General features: G+C 40.9%; 1 protein-coding gene and 1 long non-coding RNA gene across 18 annotated transcripts in view; one reads left to right on the top strand and one right to left on the bottom strand.

Moving 5' to 3' along the window:
- LDB2 (LIM domain binding 2) overlaps window positions 1-26678 on the top strand; it is a 395745-nt gene that overhangs the window by 156083 nt on the left and 212984 nt on the right. For 8 of the 17 annotated variants that reach the window (XM_062636455.1, XM_062636456.1, XM_062636454.1 and 5 more), the window contains exons 1-2: window positions 15476-15695; window positions 16535-16610. In XM_062636455.1, the coding sequence (XP_062492439.1) occupies window positions 15505-15695; window positions 16535-16610 (267 nt within the window). In that variant the 5' untranslated portion in view covers window positions 15476-15504. Of the gene's footprint in view, window positions 1-15475; window positions 15696-16192; window positions 16611-26678 lie in introns of those variants that run through there. The other 9 variants (XM_062636471.1, XM_062636472.1, XM_062636469.1 and 6 more) reach the window with 7 other exon arrangements.
- Window positions 15127-16022, bottom strand: LOC134172900 (uncharacterized). The gene is made up of 2 exons (XR_009968055.1): window positions 15845-16022; window positions 15127-15358 (listed from the first exon to the last, which is right to left on the bottom strand). It is a non-coding gene; the product is annotated as an uncharacterized LOC134172900 (long non-coding RNA).

Below are 26678 nucleotides of genomic sequence, written 5' to 3'. Positions count from 1 at the left end.
TTTATAAAAAATTATAGGGGATTCAGTAAAAAAATATTCTTTGATTCATGGAAATTACAAAACACCACCACAAACTATTTAGACCAATGTTTTCCTTTTGCCTTCCAGGGAATGTGGAATTATGCACACTCATTTCCTCTGAATTCAGGGGGAAAGACAGCAATAAACAAAGTAGTGAATCTTTTTTAAAAGGAGGCAAACTTCTTCCGCTCTTTGTGTATTTTTAAAAATACCCAAACACACTTCTAGAGCCACTCTGTATTCACTGGGTTTTAAAATGTGTGCATACATCTAACCCAGTGGTCGGAGAGCTGCGTGAGCTGTACCCTTGGGAGATTCCTTCTAACTGGCAGAATGTTAGCCGCTCTCAATAAGATGGAAATTTATTAGGAAGAAATTATCCTGGTGTCCTCTGAAAAACAGCATTCCTGATAAAAATCTTGTTCTCTGACAGCAGCCTAACAAGACACATTTGTTAGCTGGTTTTGTTCCTTGGACTCATCTGTTAATTTTAATTCTTCTGTTGCACGGCTGTGTATTTTCCTTCTCAGGCAGACATGATCTATGTGTGCTCAGTGGAGATTGAGATGTTGGGGGTGAGAGGGCATAGAAGTTTAGGAGAGAGGTAGCTCTTTTTTTTTTTTTTCCCTTTTCTTTACTTAAAGTGGAAAAAATGCCTTTACATTTTGATTAAAGTTTGTATTTGTTAATAAATGCTGTGCCTCTTTGAATCCATGTTACTATAGATTTCTATTACTACAGAAACATGTATAATTTATCATACAATTCTTCTTTTTTTCAGCTTTGTTGTCCCTAAAACTCACAGCACCACACTGGCCATACAAGTCACACCACATACCAGTATTTTACTTCTCCCTCTCCCTGCCCCAAACATCATTAAACACCTTTAAATGATGCAAAAAGCTTGAACCTCCTTGAGTTGTTCAACTCTGACTATCCTCACTGCAGCTCCACTGAGGATGGGATTCAGCGCCCTTCTCTCCAGCCTAATTTTGACTTGAGTCTCTGCCTCATGTGGGGCTCAGGCTGGAAGGTTTTCAAAGAAGGAATATGGAATTTTAGTGAATGAAGCTGGCATCAGGATCCCTCCCCCTAGCATTATGACAAAGCTAGTAGGTACATAGTGCTCTTGCTGAAAAGAAAGGACAACAGCAAGATGGCAGATGGTCTTTTGTGGTTATACGGCTCACCAAAACTGAAATGAACTAGTTTCTAGTCCTGAAACTTGCACCTCAGGCCTTTACACTTTTAGGCAAAGGATTTGACTACCCATTCATTTCCTATGGTGACAGTCTTTCTGCCTAACGCTTCCAAATGTTTCCTCCAACCTGGACTGGGGATAGATAGGAAAATAATTTCTTCCTTGGCTCTACTTCTGAAAATCAGGGCAAAGGTATCTGAAGCACTGACAGTTCTCACGGTAGGTGAAATCTGAAGGAGTGGCAGATGAGCAACAGCTCAGGGAAATCAAAACCTAGGTATTTGAAGCTGGGCATCTAATTACTGAGGCACTCCAAACTTGAGGAATTCCTAAATTTTAGCCATAATCTACGTTTTGGAGCCTGTACACAAACCAGGAGCATTTATGCCCTATTTTTTTTTATATACATAAAACAGGGGAACTCGTCTGTCTTACAAGAGATGCCTCCACTTGAGAGGCATACTGTGCTGATGAAGAGATAGCCAGGTACGAGTATGCTCTCTTGAGAACCTTCCCCTATGGTAAGAAAATCCTGGGTACTGATACTCAGCAACAGTTGGAAGGAGGTGGCCCTGCAGGCCACCCCATGGGATTGTGGTCAGAGTCTTGCAGGTTCTCTGGAAACCTGAACTATTATCACCCCATGTTTCTCTCAGGATGCAGATCAACTGGACCTTTTCTCAGCCCATGTCTAACACACCTTTCAAGGTCTGCTAGGGAAATGCTTCTAAGTTACTCTGGTCACAATTTTACAGATTTGCCTTAGGAATAAAGCGGTTTTGCTACCAGGAAGCTCATTATTTCTAGAGCAGAATAAAAATTGAAAAAGTTCAAAACTAAATTAATATAATTTTTCTAAGTAATAATCTCTGTATGATCTAAAATGCTGGTTATTCTGATGAAGTCTTGACAGCCATTAACCTCTGAATGCAATTCTTTAAATACCAGGAAATATCCAGTTAAAGCAGCTTCTGTAACATACCTAACTCCTACACAGCACCCCAACCTATCACTTTGTTAGGGTCTACGCCTCTCCAGTGCTGTTACCAGAGTTGACCTCATGCAGCAAAACTTATATCTGCAAAAATATCCTAAATACTATCCTGGTTGGTTCAAAGTTTAAAATTCTACTTTGAAAAGTAGAAATGCTATTTTCAAAACTATTCTGCTTGTTGTTTCTATTCACTGTTTCCATGGCAGAGCTGAAAAACTATTGCAGCTGTGTTTTGGGTGGTCTATTGTATACCACTGTTGTTTTTGATTATTACATTCAACACTCTCTTGGTATGTGTTTCATTGTCCCACTGTCTCCACACAAATAAGGAGTGGTACTGCCTCCACCCATTGTTTATGCAATTTGCTCTACCGTTACAAAGCGGGAAACCTAAATTTTTCCCTCTTCTGCTTAAGGGGCTCACATGTCCATACACTGCTTCCTAGGGGTGTGCCCTAAACACTAGGTTATAGCTTAGTATTTAAGAGGGCATCATTCTGTCCTTCTGTCAGGAACAGTCCTGGAGCCAAAAGCAGAACATAGAAGGAGCACAAGTCAGTGTCCAAGTGACAGCTGGCTAAGATGAAGACACCAAGCTTCTGCTGTTTGACTGTGTTTTATTACCAGATTAAAACTAAATCAAAACAAAACCAAACCAAGACAACCCAAAACCAAGGAGTACAGAAAGATAGCTATAGGTGAGGTACTGCTGACCTGATGTTTAAACACGCTCTTACAAAGACCTTCTGATAAAGTCATCAGGTAATATGTAGTGCATTTGCTACGAATATGTTGCTCAGTGTAATGGAGACTAACTTTCAACATGTATTTAAATGTCTGCATTAGGACATTGCTCTACAAGATGTGATTTATTAAAGGTTCATAACTCTCAGAACTGAGTTATGAGTAGTTAAAATGCAGACTGCTGGCTGTGACATACGGACATTGTTTGTTGCAGAAGACAGGAAAATAAAAGTCCTTCCTTGAATGCAGAATTGTGAAAATTAGTGACTGTGGATATAAAATTGGTGGTTACCTGTATAAAATGGCAGTTGTAAATACAGTCTGTCCAAGCTGACTGGCAGAACTCATCTTGTCCTGTAGAGCAGCTAGCAAGGATCAGAGTAAACGAAAACTGCATTGTGGCCTGTCTTCTCCTGCTTTGCAATTATCAGCATTTGACCTTCTGCACCTGAAGCAGGACTCTGTAGCCTAGCCATAAAAAACATCCTTTAGAAACCTGCACCTTGAAGTAGGCCTAGGACAGCTGAGAAACGTGTACCTGGAATCAAAAGAAACTGATGCCTTGCAACAGTCAAAAGAAAAGTTTCTTATGCCACATATTTTTCTTAAACTATGCAGTCTCCTGTGGGTTTAATTACTTGATGGAAGTGTTCCCATTTTTATTTTGGTTTTCTTTGTCCAGTTTTCAGCAAGAATAGGAAATCTGTAAAGGCAGGATTTTTAACTCAAACTTCAGATGTTTGTCTGAAACTCATCCGAGTCTCTAGGTTAGTTCTGGTAACATTGTTAAATGATCTTTTGTATTTAAGATCTTCAATCCTTGATTTAGATGAAGTCATGATAAAAGAAAAACAAAATAAAAAACCTGAACAATATTTGAGCATTATTTAAGGTAACTAAAATTAGGATCAATTCTCAGGATGCGGCACCACATCCTTTTATATCCTAAAAAAATAAAAATCACTAAGCTTCTGTATTCATGAGAAACAGAAGCCTCTAACCTACTTGGCTTAGCAGTAGAACAGGAGTTGGTTGAGCACCTGAATGGACATAACTCTGGGTTAAATGGGGATGACTACAAGCCACACAGATCATGTTGTGATTGTGAACACCACTGCCTCTTCTCTTTCCTCTGACTATATCCAAGTCTTGAATACATATTTCAAGGAACTGTGACCTGAATTCAGATGATTGATCACAGTAGCAGTAGAGTAAACTTTCAGTATATCTTCACATTGACAATGAACCTAATATCAAACTTTAAGCTGCAGCACTTTGCTTTCCTATAAAATAAAAATATTCTGTCCTAAATCACTGCCTTTTCAAACCCAGAAACAAACAAAAAAAAAAAAAAAACAAAAAAAAAAACAGCTCTTTTTTGACTGGCTGCATTGATTTTCATATAATTCCAAGTTTCTTATCTCTCTGATTTCCCATGAACTCCCTTTTACCTTTCCTGATCTCCCATGAAACCCTGGCAGAATATCAGCAGATCTGATAGTTTCTTCTGGGCTGGTTGCCATTGCCATATTTTTTGTACTTGAGGGTTTCTGTGGGATTGATGACGCACAGTACATCATTGGGCTGCTGTGACCAAACAAGGGTTGTGTGCGGCAGCTTCCCCTAGCATCTTGCCAGAATTGCTGAGACTTATCAAGGGGCTGAAGAAAGATGAGTAAATGTTGGTGAGGGATGGAGGAACAGTGTTGAAATGAAGTAGATGTTGGGTAGGAGGAGAGGTCTAAAAACAGTGGCAGGGAAAGAGTTAGTAGGTGTTTCAGAAATATCTGAAATTGAAGTGAAGATAGAAATATTCTGGTTCAGGATAAGATGTAAGGAATGGGCTATTAGGAGGAATTGAATAGAATGAAAGGAAAAGAAAAAGGTGAGTTTGGATTGAGAGAATAATGACTGAGGGGCAGTATGATGGTGAAGAGGAAGCTTCATTAGAATTTAGTAAAATAAGTGCCTTTGTATCGATGTCTTTGGCTGAATTGAACTATACTGTCCAAGCTTTGTGAAACAGGCGGCCCCTAACTGTGGTCCATTGCTGTATGTGGTTATTAGTGCCAACCAATGTATGATGAGGATTATGTCTAAAATGCAGGTCAGTTGCATTTCAGGATCCCATGGGTGAGCCTTGACTTCCTATGAACCATGGGCACAGTGATTTCCTAACCCTGTGTTGCAAAGGCAACAGAGCATGCTGTCTGTCCCTTTACCCCTTTACCTCACTGCCAGCAGAAGACCCAGCTGCATGAACTGCCATGTATGACTTCAGAGACATCAGTTTGGACAGCTGGACAATCAGTGCTACAAGACACACTGGGGAGTGCATCATCTACCTTCATATGCACTGCCAGATTCCACTGATGTGATGCTTTTATGATATGTGTAGGAATGGCAGAATATGATTTGAGCACAATATGTCTATGGAAATGCCATTCTGAAATTAGCCATAAATGATGTCAAGCTGTATGCACTATATATGCTCCCGGTTTCTTACAGGAAACACCATTAACTTAAATTTTTTTTGTTGTTGAACTTCATTTAACACCATCATACACTGTAAAGATCTGAGAAATAGCTAGTACAGTCACTTAGCTTGATATCCCAGTCTCCTACCTCATGCTCAACTCTTGCCTCTTCATCTCAATGAACAATCTCTTTGAAGAATGGTTGTGGGAGATGGACGAAGAAACCAAATAAATGCAAATAAAAAGTTCTGAAGAAGAGGCAGAGAGGTCTCTCCTTTTTTATATTATGGCCTCATTGCCACACTCTGAGACTGTAAGGACAAGTGCAATATATGTCTTTGTAAAACCTTGCATTTTCCCTAAAGTGGCAGGCACCTGCTTTTGCTTCAGACCAGAAATACAGTAAGATTTTCCCAATGTGACTCAATTTGATTGTTTTGAAAGAAGGAAATTAATGTGAGTTTGGATTTTAGAGTGTGGCAAAGGCTTAAAATGATGCCATAGTGAATACATTTACAATTGAGACCTTCTGGGAAGTGTGAAAGAGGTAACAGCAGTAAACATATAGAAATTAGTCTGGACAAGTTTTCAACAGGGGAACTTTATTTTAAAGTGTTTCCTTTGTACCAGTTAATAAAAATGAAACTTAAATATGGAATACTTCAAAAAACTATTATTGCCTTTGACTTATTTGCAATCAGATGTACTTCCTGAAACTACTTAGAAAACCTGAGCTGCAAAATGGAGGTGTGACTGCAGATCATACAGAAACTGCCTGCCATCTACCCTTGCAAAGGGAATAGTAGCAGCAAAGAGAAAACCTCCTTAAACTTGCGTACATTGACTGGTCATGTACTAATCCTGACACCCCCATCCCATTGTGCTTTTTTATTACCCCAGCAGAAAACTAAATGAGCATAGAGATGGCTGGCAGCACTTTGGTCTGTCCCATACTGGAAAGAAGTTCTGAAAATCTAATCTCAGTTCATCAAAATGTGACATGACTGGATTTAATTTTTTTTTAATGGCAAATGTCAGTGTAGACTTAACTGAAGGCATGTGAACACCTCCTTTGTTTTGATTTCTACATAACACATATTACTAGCTAGGGTGCAATTATAATGCATGTATATACATGAAATACTTAAGAAAATTTTAGGTGCTCATGCTCTCAATGTAAAACAGCCCTGTAATTGTCCTTATTATGTTCATAATTTGTTAGCTGAGTAAATGTCCCTTCTCACACACTATTCATTCATCCTTCTCTCCCAAATCTTAAGTTTAAAAATGCATAAACCTAGAATGTTGTAAGTTAGAATTGTCATGCCTGAACTCAGTCTGAAATTTCATATCAGGTTAAGGATGAGGTGGTTTTAAAATAATCAGCATTGTTGCACTGCCCTTTCTAGATCAGACACAGAGAAGTTTAGCTGCTGGTCCTGTGGTAATTTTACTTGTTTTTTTGCTTTTGCAAATTAACACAAACGTCTTGCTGGTTAAGTTAAAACCTTTTATGTTCCCTCCAAAATTTCTATCTCCATTGGATTCACATCTGTAGTTTCATTTAATATGAACCAGATGTTGAAATCAAGGCAATGTTTATTAGGCTGCTTGCACTGAAGACAGCTTGCTACAGGCTATGTTGTGCCAGTTCTCTTCTGGGTACAGTGTCAGGCAGAAATAAAGTATGCTGGAGGTTTTTTCTCTTTCTCTATTTAGAAATACAGCTTTCTAATCAATAACCTTCAAACTTCAGACTTCACAAGCAAAGAGATACGGACAAATGTACATAAAGTTCCAGAAGCTGTTGTACTTCACACGCAAAACATTGTGCTGCCATTAAAACTGCAGGCTGTTAATACACCAGCGTGAATGGGTGTGCCTGGCTGCAGAATCTGTGCGATGGGATAGTGCTGAGAAGACAACAGACAGCAGAGAGCAGAATGCACTCTTAGAATCAAAAATCAAAGCTAGTGATGAGAGCAGAAGCTGGGAGATGCAGCTGCTACCATTGAGCAGCTGGTTGGTGGTGTCCTGTCTCCATGAAAGGCAGCAGCTCCTCCTGTGGGCTGAGTTACAGCTCAGAGAGAGCTTAGATCTGCTGCTTCTCCAGAGATGTCAGCATCTTTCCATGCTTTCTGCAATATGTGCATGTTGGACATGTTTAAGATGCGTCTGGTGGGTTCCAAATACTGAATTAGATACACAGTCATTTTTCTGGTCACTGTTTGGGTATAGGACACTGAGTATCATGCCTGGAAGGTATGAGAAGTAGAAGGAACAGCATTTATGACATAGAAGAGATAAAGGCTTATTCAGTGTATATTTTGCTTAGACTCTATTTTTCCGTGAAAAATCATTATTCACTGAAAGGAGAGGCACAGCCAGTCTTTCGCCCTCATGAGCTGGAACGTTTTGCTCTTGCAGCATAATCAGATTTTCCAAGCAAAACTCCTGGTTATTTCAGTCACATTTATGCAGCCGTACAAGGCCTTGGCAAAATTCAAGCACTGCAGAGCATGGTAACATTTCAAAGTACAAAATTTAAATCAATAACATATACTTAAATTTTAAAGGCCAAATTAAAACATATTGTGCCTACAAAATATGTATACAAGTAACTGAACTTTTTTCATGTATTGAGTGTACAATCTGCAACAGTGTACAAGGTACCTGTGACAGTGATAGCCAGAATCTCATCGGATCATATTCAGCATGCTTTCACTTCCTGGCAAGTATTGGCTTGTGTTTTGCAAGTGCAAGGGTTTGAGCTTAAGATCAAATTTTTATAAAGACTGAAGAATGAGTTAGAAACATGAAATAAAAGACTTTAGCAAAATCTGTGTGGGAAATAGTATTTTCCAACATGCATTTCTTTCCACTATTGTTTCTTTGTGTTTAAAAAAATGAGTAAATTAAACAGAGTTGCCTCTGCATATTTTGTAGTAAGGCATACCTGTTGGTTCAAAGCAACAAGGTGAATGCAGTATAGGCTTTGGTGGGACCTTGGCCCAGTTATGCGATAAACACCTAATTACAAGATGCAAATTGCTGACAAATTAATCCTACCCTGGTACCAGGCACAGAATTTCTGCACCCATCATTCCCTTTCACACCATTTCTCCTATCTATCCATCACTTGTTCTGCTTAGTATATGTGTCTGTGCTGTGCAAGATCCAGATACTGTAAGGTATAACTGCCTGAAGTACAACTATATTTCTGCCACTGACTTCCTCCATCATTCATCTCTCCCATACCTTCTCCACCTGTAAAATGGGGAGAGAGACCCATTGCAGAGTTTTGTTGTAGTGCTAATCACTACAGTGTCTTTATGAATGTTTATAAAGCACTTTGAAGATGGAAATTGCCAAAGAAGTGCTAGGGATGATTATTATAAGTTAATGAATAAATTTCAACATGTATTTGATTGCCAGGTAATTCAGAAGGGAATCACCAACCCTTCCCTCTCTTCGAAGAAGAAAAGTTGACAGTCGGCTAGTTGCTAATTAGCACTCAGCTGAAATGCCTCCAAAGCTGAGTGCTCCCAGTTGAGTCCTTTAAAAAGTAAGCTTTCAACTAATTGAAATATGCTGAAAGTTGAGCAGTGGGTGAGGTGTGTAACAGGTAGGTCAGTATGGTAAAGCTGTGTATGTAGAAGGAATATTAAGCTTTTCCAGGTAGGGACTAGAACTTCTGGGGGAAATGATAGCCAAAAATGAGCACCTATTGTTCATATTCACGCATTTGTTTTCTTTCTGAGGCCCAGTGTGTAATCTGTCACAGGCAGTCTATGCTGACGTATATTTGTGACGGCAAGGAGGAAGAGAGGAAGTATTGCTTAAAGATTGTGTTGAAGTCAGGCATTGGTTATTCCTTGCTGTGTTGAAGGGTGCTTATAATGATTCTTGCTTTGGACTGAGATAGACTTAAGAAATTTTGAATAACATTGGTTAATACGTTACAGCTGAGGGACCGCCACCAGCTTTTAATTCTCATTCCCCTTGTCTGTAAGGGAAACTAACGTATCGGGGTGGCTCGGACTCTTCAGGCCCCTATGTCTTGTTTTTCACTGGAGGACTCTTCAGGCCCCTTTGCCTTGTTTTTCACTGGAGGGTCAGTCTCCCAGACCACAGCCTGCTCCTGTTGCCTCCCCCACCACTGCTTTGGATTTTTTATTTTTTGCCTTTGGCTGTCTGCCAGTGCTATAAACCGCAGCACTGTCTTCTCTGCCGCTGAAGGCTGTTTTCTTCCTCAGCTGCAGGGAGATGGCTGCAAGAGGCAAATGACAGGAATTTCATCCCTTTCTTTCCCCTGCTTGACTGCTCTGGATTCACCATCCTCAGCATCAGTTCTTCAAGCTTTCTTCAGGGAAAACACACTCAGCTAAACTTGTTGAGTTCTTCGGGTGAAGAATCTCAGTTGCTTCAAATAACACTTTCCATCATCCCCTTTCTTCCAGTGATTCCTTTTCTTCCCAAACCTCAGAAGCATAGATGGGAGTAGGGAAAAAAAAACCTCAAAAACGTGTAGGGTGGGAAGCTACCAAGGCAGATGTTTAGAAATGATTCATACAAAAGGAACTCTGTAGTTCAAAAGGGGCCATGGGCAGGTATGAATGTTATGAAGGAAAATGGGAGAAATGGAGTGAACACAGAAACAAGAGCAAGATGAAGCAAAACAAGAAAGAAATATTCTTGAAGCTGCTGGATTCTGGAAAGCAGTCTCTCTGATGTCCTCAGAGAGTCAGCAAAACCAAGGTATAGAAAGTATTTTTTAACATTTTCCTAGTCTGGAAGATGATCTGGTTCTGTCAATTGGCATCCTGAGGTTACTGCAGCCCAGCAAAACTTCCCTAGAGGTCAAGGTCTATTTCACACTTGGGATCTCATAATCTCCTCCCTGCACCTCATGGAGCAATATCCATTGACAAAAATCCTTTCTGACATGGTCACAATGTACTTCGTAGTTACAGTGCCAAGGTCTGGTGCAGGGTAGATAGAGGCCTCCCATGTATGCTGTCCACTCAGGGTGCCACACTGACAGCACAGTGAGGAGCAAAGTGCTTGAAATCTTACGAGCTGAAAAGGCAGACCACAGCTGTGAGCTCCTACAGACCAGTATCCCCTCTGCATTAGGCACAAGGGGAGGACACTTAAAACACACCAAATACTGGCTTGCCATAGCTTAATTGAAGAGATGGTCAGTCAGTTTGTACTCTGTATCTTGCTATGTTTAGAAGACCCATCAGTGTAACACCAAGAAATGATTTGCACCACTTTGAGTCTGTCTCATGTTTTCTTCCCCAGCTCTGCCTGCTGCAGGTGCTGTGCATGTACTGTATGGGTGAAGCAGACAGACTGCTTGGTCAGAGGTGGGCAGGCTCCTCAAGACTGCATTCAGCTCAGCATTCATGAAGTTCCAAGTCAAAATTTAATATCCATTTTGACTGCATAGTAAGATATTATATACACTGCAGAACTGAAAAGTATCTGAAATCCCTTTTGTGTTATCATCTATTCAGAGGTACTTCTAGCATCATTGGTGAGTGCTATAACTCCAGCCCACTAGCACTAAATAGGTGAAGAGAATTCTCAGAATTGCCATATGTACCAAATTATCATTATATGTAATTTATGCAAGGTAGGTTTGAGTTTGCAGAAAGCCTGAAGCAGTTAAAACATGTGGACCTTTCTTGCTGCACTGTAAACTCTGCAACACGGTTGTTTTTGTGGGCCCCACTTACAGATTTCTGAAAAACCTTTCTGGTAAAAATAGTCATATTAATGACAAAAAAGGACAATTATCATGACTGAGAAAACCAACATAGCCTACATGGAAAAAGCCTGGAAGCGTGTAAGAGCCCAGCAAATATTTTTAACAATGGATTAAACAGATTTATTTAGTTTCCTGTCCACAAATGTCTGTGAAAAGATGGTGTTTTCTGGTATATGTTTTTTATTTCAATATATTAATATTTAATGCAAACAAATTACAGCTTCTAGATTTCTTATAAATTGTAAGCATCTGGTACACTCCATTCTATAGCTGCAGAAATTAATGGCAGTATTCAGTCCTGAAACCTGTCAAAATCCTGTGCTTAAGCTTAGCAGTTGAGCATATATTACAGATGATGGGGTAATGCTGGTGCTTCTTCACTGTGCACCCCAACTTTCAATAAACAAATTTCATTTAGTCTCTTATGAGCATTCACAGGAAAACAGCTTTGTTCTCTTACCTACGGTCATTCCATTATAAGTCTTCAATGCCATCTGGCTTTTGTATAAACAAAGGACAGTTCAAAAAGGTAGTTTTGTTTTTAGTTTTTCAAGCAATTCATGTTTTCTTGAGTGTTCTCAAGAAATCTCATTTCAAGTACCTCTAGGTTTTAGCTCTTCATCTGCTGTGTGTCTAACTAAAATCAGTCTCCCCTGTCTTTTCAACAGCTACAAACCACCTTAAATGTATCCTTGTAAACCTGATTACTGACAGAGACTGAACAGTCCAGGCATACCAGGGATAAATACAGCAATTACACCTATTTACAGCTGTATCTCTTCTCTGCATTATTACTATTATTACTAAGTGGTTATTAAAAATAGTGCAGCCTTCAGAGCTATTTCAACTGTCAGCTTGGCAAAGCGAGGGCCATGCCTAGGTTGTGTGTGGTATTTTGGCAATGTTGATGATGCTCGGTGCCATGACAGTGGGCAGTGTGTGTGCCCTCCCAGTGGAGGCTGTGTGGAACCCTTGTGCCAGGGGCTCAATAGTCACAATGAGAAGGCAGCACCTGATTGCCTGTGACAGCACAAACAGCAGAGACAGGTGAACAAACCGCTCTGGTTCATACCTTCTCGTTCCCTGCTTGTGTCCTGGAGGAAGTTTCTGCTCTAGATTTTTGGTCTTTCTATTGTAGCACATCTTGGGTACTAGTAGGCACTGCGGGTTTCACACTGGTGGGTGCAGAGGAAGAGGACCTGCACCCTTCCACACTTCACCCTGAAATGACGAGAAATTGTCCTCCAGAGCAGAGTGGAGTCCTTGACTTAACGTGAGCCCTTCTGTTTCTGCCCAGGAGAGGGCAATCCAGCACACAGACATCAGCCAGCTCAGCGCACCATGTCTTGAGCCTCTTTGGGGTGTCGGAGGCCTGTGTGGTTGGTGCCTGGCCACAGGGACACGAAACATGCTCTGTCTTAGCTGGTGGGGTCTGACGGCACACTTCGACCCAGCTCCCCTTCCTCAGTTGGGAACTGTAGGCCTGTGTCCTGTTGCCTCTCTGCTCTGGTGTGCCATCTCTTTTTGTGTTCACCTGCAGCATTCATGCAAGGGCTGGCTGAGATGCAGAGGTTTCAGGACTGGATAACAAAGGTGGCATCACAGTCCCTCCTTTCCAGGCTCTGAATGCTGGAGTGAGGCTCTCCGCTTTGAGGCACAGTGGTATTTGCACGTGCATACACCTGGGTAAATGCAATTCTGCACATGCTGTTCTATCACCTGTTTATAGCCGTGCACACAACAGCTACAAACATACTCTGATTTTCAGATCTGGGAAAACTAACTAGTTTCTTCCTCTCGTTTTCCTCTACCTCTTTTTTCCTCTGCTCACATTGAACTCACTTTCCAGATTAAGGAATTTATTGATTGTCCTAAATCTTGGATCAGATATTTGCCTTTGACCCCAGAGCCACTTTGGGTAGTTTGATGCCAGTGGCGTGGAGGTTTGGAGCAGCCCAGGCACAAAGCTGCCTGCTCACCCCTAGCTGGCACTCTGGGGGAGCACATGAAACATTAAATGTGGTAAATCCAAGTGGGAATCAAGATGACACTGTCAGGATCCCAGTAACTTTCCTTGCCTTTGATTCTGCCTTCTGTTTTACTGTTCCGTGCATCACACTAGTCTAGATGATAACAGGCAACTGGAAGTGCTGCTGGAGCCTGTAATTAGCAGGTTCCTACCCTGGGACTTGATTCTTGCCAGTAGGCTGTAGGTGTGTGGTAATTTGCCAGTTAATCAATGGGAATTCTTAAAAATTCACTGCATATTTTTGCTTTGCATTAGACCTGCACACAGAAGCTCCTATCTGAGGTGGGGAGGAGCATCTGTGGTTCCCAATCATGGAAGCAAATCATTCACTTCCAGTACTCCTAGTTTGTCCTTCTTTTTTAAAATAACTTTAAAGCAACCTCTGCCTTCCACCCCACCCCAGCCTCAATGAAATACAGTAATGCTATTGCCATGTTTAACTTCCTGGAACAGTGAATTTTAGCCTAGCAAAAAGTCCTTATAACAGATTGAATCTTCAGGCTATGGCAAATTACACTATTTTAAATGATAAAAAGCAGTCAAATATGTTTTTTTGGGCAAATATGTTATACTTTAGATTTGCTTTGCAAACAAAGTAAAATCCGTAACATTATGGGTTGATTATTTTTCTTTTTTTTTTTTGCATTTATTTAAGTAGGTGGTACTTCAGTTACAAAAATAGTGTATATTAGTGTTGCAACTGCGTAATTTTTGGGTCATTTTGTTTTAGGCTTTAAGGTAGTCTTGCTGGGATCTCTTAAAATACCAGGAAGACGCAGGGAGCTTTTTTCCTAGGTACAGGCTTCTCATGTGGCCAGTGAATGCTGGCAGAGCACTGTCACTGTCACTGCAACACTACTGAGCCAAAGGTACATGCTATTTACTGAACTCAGCACCTCCTGTGATGGTACTGGCATGACAACATAGAGTTTCTCCATAACTGGGGAGCATTTAAAGATAGGAATGGAATACCCATGTATTATCTGTTGTTTTGGTGTTTACTGACAGAATCTGTGGGAAGTCTATAAAACAGCTCAACATGTCACTTCTTGTGGAAACTGTGATTCCATAACAATGTCCAGAAATTGTGTAGCTAAACAGCAACTGGTTCATCTAAGATAGTGATCCAGACCAGTGGTCAGTAGAATGAAATGATAAATTTCTGTATTTTATCATAGAATCACAGAATTGCAGAATGGTTTGGGTTAGAAAGGACCTCAAAGATCATCCAGTTACACCACTCCTGCCATGGGCACGCACACCTTTCACTGCACCACATTGCTCCAAGCCCTGTCCAACCTGGCCTTGAACACTTCCAGGGATGGGGCATCCACAGCTTCTCTGGGAAAGCTGTGGCAGTGCCTCACCACCCTCACAGGAAAGAACTTTTTCCTGATCTCATCTAAATCTCCCCTCTTTCAGTTTAAAGCCATTCCTCCTTGTCCTATCCCTACATGCTCTTGCAAAAAGCCCCTCTCTTGATTTCCTGCAGGCCCCTTTAGGTACTGGAAGATTGTTCTAAGGTCTCCTGAGAAGGGAACCCAATGTTTTCCAGATTTAGATAAATGCCAGTGAAAACTGTGATTTTTCAGTATCTGCCTTAAAATATTCCTACATTCCGTTGGGTTTGAATTAATTTTTTGGCAGTGGATGAAGCCATATCATGCTCAAGTATGTTGCAGGATTCTTACTTCAATTTAGGAAATGCAATGGCGTGTGCCTTGGTTTCCCCATCTGTGAAATGGGCGACCCCACAGTGCTCCTGAAAAGGCATCCTGGCTGAGAGCTGCTGTGACTGTGGCTGATTGTTATTCTCTTAATCATATTAGTTAACTAAATCTGTTCCTAGAGTGGTTCCATTTGCTTGAATGAATTTACGTGAGATTAATTCAGCGCTGTTTATTGTTGTTTTTACATGTATTCAGTACTGTAAATAGTGCCTGATACTTTACAGCTGTGTCTAAAGACAGCCTGTGTTTCAAGGGCTTTTTGGTATAGGTAATTTGGAGGCTCCCCTCTAAAACCTCACACTTCCTCATGTAGCGGATGAGCCCATTTTGTTTCCTCTGGATTTAGAGGTCTTTTCGTTCACGTGGTCTCCTCTCCCAGCACTTTCCTGCAAGTATGATTCAACAGATAAAGTTCATCCTTCACCTCCGAAGGGTGACTACTTCCCCTTTGCCCTTCCCTCCTCCTTCGGACGCCCCTCGTCCCCCCAGTTTTAGACGTATTTCCTCTGCAAGGTTCCCTAAGCGCTACAGGATGTATGCGGAGCAATGGTCCTGGAGTACGGACCGGCTCCCACCTGGCCGCCGCCACCCTACAGCCCCACGGCTGTGTTTAAGACGGTCCATGAGCACATGCTCCCAAGCTGACGGAAACGGGCTGCCAGCGGTTGTTCGGGGGGCTCGTTCTCCTACCCGACTCTTTTTTGTTTTCACATCTTGCCGGAGGTTTCTCTTACCAGTATTTGCCAGCTCCCCATTGTGTGAAGTGCAAAGGACGGAGGCTGTTTCTTTGTGCCGGCTCCCGCTCCCCGTCCCCGTCTCCCCCGCCGCCCGCCCTCTCGTCCCCCCAGACTGCTGATGTGAGGTGCACTCACCCCACACACCGCCCCAACAGCGCGGTGAGGGCTGCCGAAGCCTCGGTAGCCCGGCACAAGCTCCCGGAGAGGCAGAGCCGCGCCGAGGGCACGATCTGGGAGCGGGCGAGGCGGCGGGACCGCGGCGGACTGTGTCGGTGCGCTGTGCGGTAATCCCGGCCCCGACACTGCCCGAGCGAGCTCCGTGCGGAGGGGGATTGGCTCAGGCAGCTTTTAAACCACCTATATGCTAACGAGCCTGCTGCCAGGCTCCTGAGGGGTCCTGGCTGGGAAAAATCAACCCCAAAGCTCAGACCCCTGTCAGGCGGAGAGGAGAATTATATTTTTGAACTAGTCTGCGACGCGGACAGGAAATGACCCCTCCAGCAACTGCTGCTTTAAAGCCGAGCGGCGGTGCCTGAAGCTCTCCAGTCTCCGTCTGGAGCCCGAGCGCTTCCCTCCCAACCCCCCCCCCCCCCTTCCCTCCTCCTGCTATAGCGGCTCCCACAGCAGTTCCCAGCCAGTGCGTGAAGCCTGGATGTGTGTGTGTGTGTGTGCGCGCCGCTACTTTGTACTGTGAAGAACACACAGCCCATGTGCTCTGTATGGATGTTGATGATACTCTGTGTTGCTTGAATCGCTGCAAGCAGGCAAGATGTCCAGCACACCACATGACCCTTTCTATTCTTCTCCTTTTGGCCCATTTTATAGGAGACACACACCATACATGGTGCAACCAGAGTACCGAATATATGAAATGAACAAGAGGCTGCAGTCGCGGACGGAGGTAAGTCCCCCAGCCGTGTTTTCCTGTGCATGGACCGTGGTAGGTTTCAGCCCGAATTCCAGCTGAAGCGTCCCACTAGGCAGTACAGTATATGCAGGCACGAACCCTAATTAATTTAGTAGTTTAATTGGGTAATCCCTCATTATGTTTCCACGCAGAGCAACTCTTTGAGGAGATACCAGCTTAGGCTGAAATCTTGAAATTACAGTACAGCACTTCAGGATTGATTATAATGCTGCTCTCAGGAAATTTCTTTGCCTTAGTGTGTTGTTTGCAGCTATAATATTGCAAGGTACCGCTTGAGCTTTTGCACAAAATTGATTCAGAGATGTTGCAGGTTTAGGGGGAGAGATGAACCTTTCTCTAGATTTGCTTTGTGAACTCGTTAAAATTGAAAATGAATGGTAACAGAAAACAGGAGCAGAGTTTTAGAAACTTATTCCTGGGCTGCACTTAAAGAACACATGTTCAAGACAACCAACAAGAGAAATCCATGTTTACATTTAGACTGCAGTTGCTTTTAGCAAGAGAGATGATCGGTTCACGACTTTATCATATAGCTGTCAAAAGTACCCAGTAATGTAAACTATAGTCACTGTTGATTATGCTTTGTATAATGTGTTAGTGGTTATTATACTCTGGCTTCTAAACCCAAATCAGCCACCACAAAGAATATGCAGAATGGCAAGGGGAAATACTTTTGTCACTTAAAGTCAAAAAATATAGTGGAGGCTGCATCTTGTTATTTACATGGTTAAATGAAGCACACTTTTTGGTTGGTTGAAGTGAAAAGTGTGTGAACTGCATCAGGCTGGATTTCTGCCCATGTGCCTGTGTTTGTGCAGCAAACATTCTTAGTGCTGCAGTTTTTCATAGTAGTTTACTAGTGGTGCCTTGTTAAAAAGTATTCATCTTTTATAGTGAGTAGCTTCATATAGAGGCAAATACCTGCCAAATTTGTGCCATGAAGCATGGTAAAGGATCTCAGGTTGATCCGTTTGTTGTATTGTGATTGTTTAAGGGAACACGAGGTTATCATAAAATAAACCACACATGCCTGAATTGTCAGCTAAGCCATGGAGAATCTGTGACGTTTAATGTATATGATCCAGCTAACGAGATGTGACCTGCTTTCTGATTGGGTAACTGCTGTGGAGTAAGTGCTCTTCCAACACGGTTACCACTGCTCCTCTTCGAACATTGCTGTGGAATAATTGCTAAATCCACTTCGTGCTGGCTGAAAACTTCAAGCACTTATTGCTCCCAAAATCACAGCAACTGGTTGTCAGTTTTGCCCCAAGTTGTTGGTTGCAGAGGGTTGCTGCCGTTCAGAGGATGAGGGGACTTGGTGGGGATTGTTTGCTACTGTTTGTTTGTTAGCACCTTGCAACTCTGTTCCTTGCATTCCTGTACATATTGATGAAGCAATTTATAGACTTTTTCAAGGGAAAAGAACAAATATGTATCATTAAGTGATTCCTTCAGCTGTTTTGAAAAGCTGTCAGTGCTATTTTAGCCTTTTTACACACTTTTAAAGTGGTACTTTGGGTAATTGTTCAGTTTCTGATTGCAGCTCCTTTACAGATGTTACACCAAAAAAGTTTTGAGGGATTTGTGAAGCAGCTTCGCCCTCCTGCATTGCTGAGGTGTGCTCAGACTTCAGTGTGTTTAATTGCAGTTTTTGCTATGCATATTCACAGGAACTGTTGTGGGCAAAAAGCAATAACCTACTACCCTTCCTTGCTAGTACTGCTATGGGTTTCAGTAGCATTGTACTTTGACAGACAGTGCTTAGTTAATGAAGGCCTCATGCTCCAGCATTTCTTGTATTTGCTCAGAGTAAAAATACTTTTGCCTTGTGATTGCTCAGTGTTTACATTCTGGTTCTGTGTTTTCTAATTTCTGAGCTCTGTGCTGTAAGCACTGTTGTTTGTTGAAATGTAATTTCTAGCCAGCTTCATCTCAGCTCATTCATCCTCCAATTAAAACACCTTCCTTAATAAAACTAAAAACTGAATTAGTTTCCTGGGACACTTGCCGTGACTAGGTGTGGACAGCCTGTAAAGAATCATGCTGGCTTCTGGGGCACGTTGGGAGTAGAGACTTCACATTTATTTTATGCACTTCCAAGCATGTTTGGGATTGGTAGCTGAAGGTTTCTGGAGAATGTATGACTAGCTCTGGATTTTTTGAGTCCAGACTGATGGAGCCCTGTATGTCACGGAAGGAATGTGCTTGTGGTGTGGGTGATACGGGCTTACTGCATGAACGTTTCTCTTCAGGCAGTCTTTGGAATAATGTAGGCACTGGTCTCTGAAGGAGGCCGCTTGTACTCTGTGAGCCCCAGGGGGTAGGTAAGCACAAGCAAAGCAGCTTAAAGGGAAAGGAATTACAAAGAAACTTTCCAAAAGACTGGGGGTAGCAAGCTGTCAGATTCTACCTGGACCTAGCTTCTGGAGAGAGCCAGCAGAAAGTGAGGATGCATTAAAAAATGAGAACCTACAGCTCTTATGCCAAACGTACCTTTGGAAAGCCTTTGGGATTTTCCTCTTTTCCTATGAAATAAAAATGTTCTTAATAATCCTGTAGAGTCAGATTCTCTCCTGTCCCTTGCAGTGGTAGAATTTCCAAGGCAGAGCAAAATGTACATAATCTAAGTTGTACAGAGGATACTTGGAGAGCTTATGAAAAGATTAGCTGTGTGTCATGTCTATCAGTTTTCTCCCCTCCATGTGTAGAGCCTGCCTTTGTAGAAACTCCTGTAGCTGCTCTCCAGAGCTTGCAGGTAGGTGAGAAATGATTCAAAAAGAGCAATGGCTGGTAGAGACACCATTAGAGAACCCACCAATAAATGCCATTTCAACTCCTGCTCTCCCAGCACCAGGGTCTATGGTATGTTTGGAGAGATAGAAGTGTCCTCAAAGTGGCTCTGCGCTTGAGGACCCTCCCTGGGAAATCCACTCCTCCACTCTGGTTTCTGTCAGCATTGGGTGGAAGGGAATAATAATCAGTGTGAAGGATGTGCTCAGTGTATTAAGCAGATAAAGTACAGATTTGATTAAAGAAAGGTCATTTAGATGCAGCATGGCTATCTTTGTTGTTCGTGTTTTCTTTAGGAAGACATGAAAGTAAAGAATTAGCAGCTCTAGCCTGGTCTAGATGTGCAAACTATTGCTCTCCAAACTTCTTACAACTTTATGGGCTCCTCAGGCAGAACCTATAACTGCCTTTTTACATTCAGGGTCAGTCTTAGGCGAAGAATTCCAATCACACTCAGGCAGGGGGTGGTTTTATGATGTAAGTACTGGCAGAAGTCCACCACCTAGCTAATTCTTATGTGATCTAAAGTAAATTAGGGAGTCTGAGTTAGGAACTCATGTGCAGAAACACCTTACCTCCCTTAGATATTGTTCAAAGAAATCTAATGTGGTAATACATTTTTCTAAATGGAAGTTAAAAAGTGCTTTCTTAACAATACTTTAGGAACATCTAGTGCCATTTTGTAATGCATCAACAATCCTAATTTAGAGAATGAAAATGAATATTTAAATGTTTAATAACCTCTGATAAAGATAAATCTTATTTACTTCTATCATAGTTAATTAGCTTTCTGGTTAACCAAAATGCAGCTGTTTTCTTGCTCTGTGTGTGGTTTTAAGGTTTTCATTGCCATTCATTCCAGTTCAGTTTATCTTGATATTTTTATATCTGTTAGTTTAACATTTCAAGAAAGCAATCCTGTTGTGGCATAATCAGCAGTTTCTAAAGTTCTAACTAGCAATATGCAGCATAGGTAAATTGGCTTAAACATTTTCTCTGTTTTTCGTAAAACTTGATGTTTAAAAAAGCCTCTTTTCCTCTTTGATGTTGTAAATCCTTTTCTGTTCTAATTTTTAATCATTTGAAATTGCTCGCACTTAAAAGAAAACAAATGATGATTATATCTTGTGTATAATTATTTTTCAGTCACATTACAGTACACTGTGGACAGATCACCTGAAGTTGCTGACAGTTTAAAGTTTGAGGTGTTGCTTTATTGCCAGTAATCAAAGAAATGTATCAAGCCTTTCACATGCTTATTTAGTCCCCTATATTGTGAGAACTTCTGCATATCACAATATATTAAATTCATCTGTATCTCTGTCACTACAAGAGATTATGCTTTACATTGCTGTTCTATGCAAAACACAACTTTCTTCTGGCCAAGAGAGCAGTGGTTTAGGGGTGACTAGAGAACTTTATTAGTAGCATGTTGGTTTTAAAGACAATCAGCTTAATCAAAGCATATTAAACTCCAATTAAACTGTATAGTGGATTTAACATAAGTAGAGATTTTGTGATGGAAGAAAATTTGAAGAAAATTAAAAGGAAAACAAAGCAGAATCTTATGATTATTTAAAAGCTCTTAAATGAACTGGAAGCCTATGCAGTGTTTTATATTCAACCAAATATTTAAAGCAAATCAAAGCTAAACAAGATTTCTGCAGTTTAATGGAAGTCTCTTATTTTAATTCCTCACATTGCTAGCTGATGAAATAATCTTTTCTTCTTCTTTCTGATGCATTTTTAATAGATTGGTCATAAAAATCTATGTTGTGACATCACATTTGTTCACATAGCAACTTAATATCGCAAACAGATCTCTCATATTGTGTACATGAGTCTGAGTTTGTCCAATGAGTTTGTTTTGACGAGAGGAAAATACATAAACTTATATGTGAAAGCATTTTGGACGAAATATTCTTTCACCCACAAATATACTAATACTTAGCGATTCTAGGAACATGAGTGAAGTATTTTAAAAAAGCACTTATAAACAGTGCTTTGCTGAAATGAAAAAGGTCAGTTTTAAAAGAAAACCCTTGAACTCCTTTAGGTAGAATGGATTCAAGGCTCTTTTTACTGATTGTCTTTTATTTCATACAGTTTTTTCATCCCTTAAAAATTCAGTTGCAGCTGTTTTCAATTAAAATCGTTACAAACTGACAATTCTTATGAGGCTGGAGGAGAAAAAAAAGACTCTATTTCCTTTCCATGCTGATCCTTAGCTTACAATCAGGGATGTCTTGCTGCCTTTTTTTATTTTCCCTCAAGTTATAATATACAACATAAACTGTGTGTGTAAGTAACAGGGAGCCTTTGGGGCAGGGGCTGATGAGGGGGGAGAGTGAGTAAGTGGGAAAGTGTAAAAATGGATCTTGTCTGCAAATCACTCTGATGTTTACAAGATCATTTTCTCTAAAGAAAATTTTCAACCCTTCGTTTTCTCTTTTTCATTCTTTAAACCATAAATCCACTTAAAAAAACCTTACTCTCAGTCTCTCCCTGGTGTAAACAAGATTTACTATGCACATCCAGTCTCAAAAATAGAAGCCTCTGGATGGTGAGAAGGAACAAAATTGAGATCATAGCAAGGGCCCAGTCCTGTGCTCTTATTTAAGCTGGAGTTTTGCCTGAAGTAGGATTGCAAGATCAGATTAAAAAAAAAAAAATAATCATTTGTTTTTGGTATATACACTTTTTTGTTTAGAGAAAAAGGGTATGGGTAGATTGCTAAACTCATTGCAATATTTTTAGCTGGGCTCCTTACTTCAAATGGTTTACTTTTTGTGTCTTTTTGCCAAAAGTTGCGTATCTGCTGTAAACAGGCATTCCAACTGTGCCGATACTTTGTTCAGTTGCTTCCTTCCAAAGAAGAGCTTTCTTTCCTGCACTGTAGTGTGTAAACAGGCCGGCATATATCCTCATTTTTGCTGGGTGCTCTTTTCCAAAAGATGCTCCTGGGCTATGTGAAGCCTTAGAGGGCTGATCCTGGCAGGGACAAGGTGGCCCCAAAGTGGCTGATGATTAGTCTCTAAAAAGTACTGTGGTAGGGCAGGGCTTCTTGGCCAGGTCTCAATGGTCTTATTTATTAGGCAAAAATAGTAGTTAAAGAAACCTCCTCGAGCTCCTAGCTGAAATCTCCTCCCTAGGCTTGTGTCTCTCTTTTCCCCAGTACATTCTTTCTGTTTGTTACTGTTATAATTTCAGAGAGAAAGCACTTTATGATCAGAATGCTGTTTCCATTTCGGTTACATTGTGGTGGACAGACAGCCAGGCCCTTCTAAACTAAAGCCTGTAAGTTAGTGATCTAAGCCAAACAGTACACTTGGTACTCCTGAAGTAAGTGAGGATCCACTAGAACCATCAATGGACCATAAACCTTCGTATGTTAACAGCTTATGCTTCTGGAGACAACTCTGGCCCTTTTGTGCCTTATGGGGCTAGGGAAAAATTACCAATGTGGAAAAATTAGACATTTGCAGAACTAAACATGAGCTAGGATAGGTGACTTTCTAAGCCTGTCACCTCTTCAGGACTCACAAGTTGTGGTTGTGTAGAGTTTTTGCGAAGGCAATAAATTTTACAGGAGCAGGCTGTCCTCTCTGTGAGACTTGGGTTGCCTTGGCCCCACCTTGCTGTTTGTACACCATTGTCAAAGAGACATGATGAAGCTCCTGGCCAGGGTGGTGTTCCTGCCTGCATCGTACAGGCTCGAAGCATAAGTGTGTAGCAGTTTTTTTCCTTATGAAGAACTCTCATAGCTACAGCCAAAATATAAGTATCATACTAGAACATCTGCCTGAGTTCTTTCTATCGTCAATATTCACATCCAGGGCAGAATCACAAACTCACAACTGACTGACACAGCAAAGCCATAACTTTCTGTATGTTTCTAAATGTACTTAATCTACTGCCTAGTTACCTGCAAACTAGTTAGGTCTTTGCATCCTTCCAAGCAACTAATATATTAGAACATTGCTGTACTATCTATCACACATGATCTGCAATAGCTGCTGCTATCCATCTTTCCTGATTCTAAGCCACAGTCAGCTTGCCGAGCCTAGTCAGCTGAGCAGAAATATTCAAATCTGTCTGTAGCATTTGTGTGTGTTTAAAAAGGAAAGGTGAAAATCTATTCTCTGGGTAGAGTTTTGCCATCAAATTAGCCATGTATAGCAGATTCAGTATCTGTCCAGATCATGTCCATTTTACACAACTGCTAGTTGCAGACTAGAGCATTCTTCATGATGCAGAAGAATTACAGGGGCTGGTTGGATGACGTTATCTGTTGTATTCAGAAGGCAAATGCAATATTAGGTGTGTATGAAAGTGATCATATTTGGAAATCCCTGACTAAGGCAGACCCAATAATAGAGGAAATTGTAGATCCAGTGTGCTTATTCTTCAAAACCTAAATACCTGGAAAAAACAACTGTTTGAGCACTGTTATGTGCAGTCTTACATCACCTGTGCAGGGGACTATTTTTACTTTTCTTTCGGAGTTTCAAATGTTTGTTTTTTCTAACTACATACTTTATTGGTTATTTTTAAAGCAGCAAATTGAGAAAATGATGACTTCCAGTACATAGCACATTTAAGGTATTTCATGTACCTTATTGTGATTCTTGTTCCAGTTGTGTAGTTTTGCCTCAGCCATTACCAGATTTTATCAGAGAAAGAGCTGCCATCTGTCCTAGAGCAGGTTACAAAGAGATTCTGAAATATTAATGACCACATTATAAAAAAAAATATTCTAAATCTTTAAATACAGCAGTCACAGGGAGAGAGGAAAATGCCCAGAAAACAGGAATGTAAATAGTGTGAAACGTTTTTAGTTTATTAGTGTTTAAGCTGAAGCACCCTCAGCGTAATTCATACCCCAGTAAGGCAGTCAGTAATACCAGCATTCCTAACCAGCTCCTTTTCTACAGACCAGAGATCCTCCAGCCTGTGACTGGCAAGGCAGGCATAAAACCTGCTTTGCCGCTAGGTGTACAACCAGGGTAGTATTTTATAGTTTTATAGTTGCCCCTAGAATTGTATGCTTTCTTCATGCAGTTAAGAGGTCTCATGGATGGGTTATGGGGCAGTAGAGGAAGGCCTACAACAGTCTCCATTGCCCATATTCTGATAGTAACTTGTGTTTTCAGATCAGTGTCACCACCTTCTGTAATTCTTGTATGCATTTTAAGTGGCAAAAATGTTTCCATGTTACTCCATTCAGCATTTCAATAATGTTACTGTGACTAGAAAGAAAAACAACTGCTGCAAATTAGTTCCTTTAGAGCAAATTAAAATTCTTCTCCTTGTTCAGTATCTTGCAGGCGGGACTCCCCTTCCTTTTGGTACTCAGTCAGCATTTCTCCACCTTTGTTCTTTGCCATACCAAGATATTAAAAACATTGTGAGCATATAGATTCTATATGTGCGTTTGCAACCATACCCTTGGTGTAGTAGATGAGGGCAATACAATAGCTCTATCACTTCTACCTAGAGTTAATGACTTGAGTATCAGTTAACCCTCAGGGTAATTAAGTAATAATGTTGTTGATGTGATCTGAAGTAGCATTTTAAGCAATTAGAAGTTCAGACATAATGTGATGCAGTTATACATTATATAGTGCATGTCTCCATTTTACAGAGCAAAAAAATTACCATATGTTTTGTGGGAAGTTTGGCATTTTGCACTGACTGGAGTTCTGCTTATATTTACGAACAGCACACTTGTAAACTATGGTAATAACTCTTTGAAGGCCACACCTATGCACACTGTTATGTTAAAAAGTGTAGACCTGTTTTAATGAAGGTGTTGGCATGAATTATGGGCCATAAAAAGCCAACACATTGGGTAAAGGTTTGTTACCTGAGTGCAACAAATGCTACATACAACATTTCCGTGACTATTCACTAGAATTTTAACAGTGAATTTGCTTTGGCTATGTTTGTGCTCTTCATGTGTTCCTGTGAATGTTCAATCAATTGAATTCTATTCTTACAAATAATTAGAGAATGCAAATTTCAGTTTGTTGGGCATTCTGGAAAGAAGTTGCTTATTTTATATGGGCTAGGCTGAGGGGCAACATTTCCTCTTTTGATTTTCCAGAACTGCTCAAATAGAACTACAGTACTTAGAAATTAAATACACCAGAGAAGAATCTGATTGCTTTGCAGTGAGGACTGACTGGTGTATGAATGTAAAGTGAATTAATGGCAATGACTGGTGGGGATGGGAAAATGACCAGCCAGTAAATATGATGTATGGACATAGAATCATAGAATAGTTAGGGTTAGAAGGGACCTTAAGATCACCTAGTTCCAATCCCCATGCCATGGGCAGGGACACCTCACACTAAACTGTGTCATCCAAGGCTCTGTCCAACCTGGCCATGAACACCACCAGGGATGAAGCATTCACAACTTCCCTGGGCAACCCATTCCAGTGCCTCACCACCCTTACAGTAAAGAACTTCCTCCTTATATCCAATCTAAACTTCCCCTGTTTAAGTTTGAACCCGTTACCCCTTGTCCTATCACTACAGTCCCTAATGAAGAGTCCCTCCCCAGCGTCCTTATAGGCCCCCTTCAGATACTGGAAGGCTGCTATGAGGTCTCCATGCAGCCTTCTCTTCTCCAGGCTCCTTTTTCCATGCGACAGGATGCTGCTTACCATGGAGCTACTTTAGAAAAATGTATTAAGAAAGAGTTAGTGAAAACATTCAAATCTTCCTGGCATTTTAAACTTTAAATCCATCTGTGCTCATCCAGTCATGGATGCAAAACAGTAAGACACAATATATGGCCAATCACGGCATACAGTTTCAATCACAGCATATAGTCTTAGCAGAATATTATGTATGTACAGCAGACTGCTTGTTATGAAAGACGAGCAAAATTATGTCTTAAAATTCAATAATTAATGCATTCAAATAAATTGTTATTAATTCCTAGCAATTCTAGGTAGGGCAAAGTAGAATTCATAAAATCTATTTGATGTGAATGATTAGCTCAGCTCTTTTCAGTACCTCTTAACACTCTGTCAGGGTTAATAATGAAAAGTAAAAAGATCGGTCAAGATGCCAGTGCACCAAGTACATCTGTTCTCTGACAGTGCAGTAAGATTATTTAACACCTCCATCAAGAACATCCTGAAGCAACCGAGTTAGATTGTTTGATCCAAAGGCCTGCACTTCTAAATATGCAGTGTAGCACAGACTTCTGCGTACAGAGCGGTGTTAGCACTGGTAC

The sequence above is a fragment of the Pezoporus occidentalis genome, unplaced genomic scaffold, assembly GCF_034315485.1.
Source record: "Pezoporus occidentalis ecotype Australia unplaced genomic scaffold, CSIRO_AGI_Poc_V1 ctg48, whole genome shotgun sequence".
NCBI classification, from domain to species: Eukaryota; Metazoa; Chordata; class Aves; order Psittaciformes; family Psittacidae; genus Pezoporus; species Pezoporus occidentalis.
The sequence above is the reverse complement of the archived record's forward strand: the minus strand, read 5'-3'. Positions and strand labels throughout refer to the sequence as shown.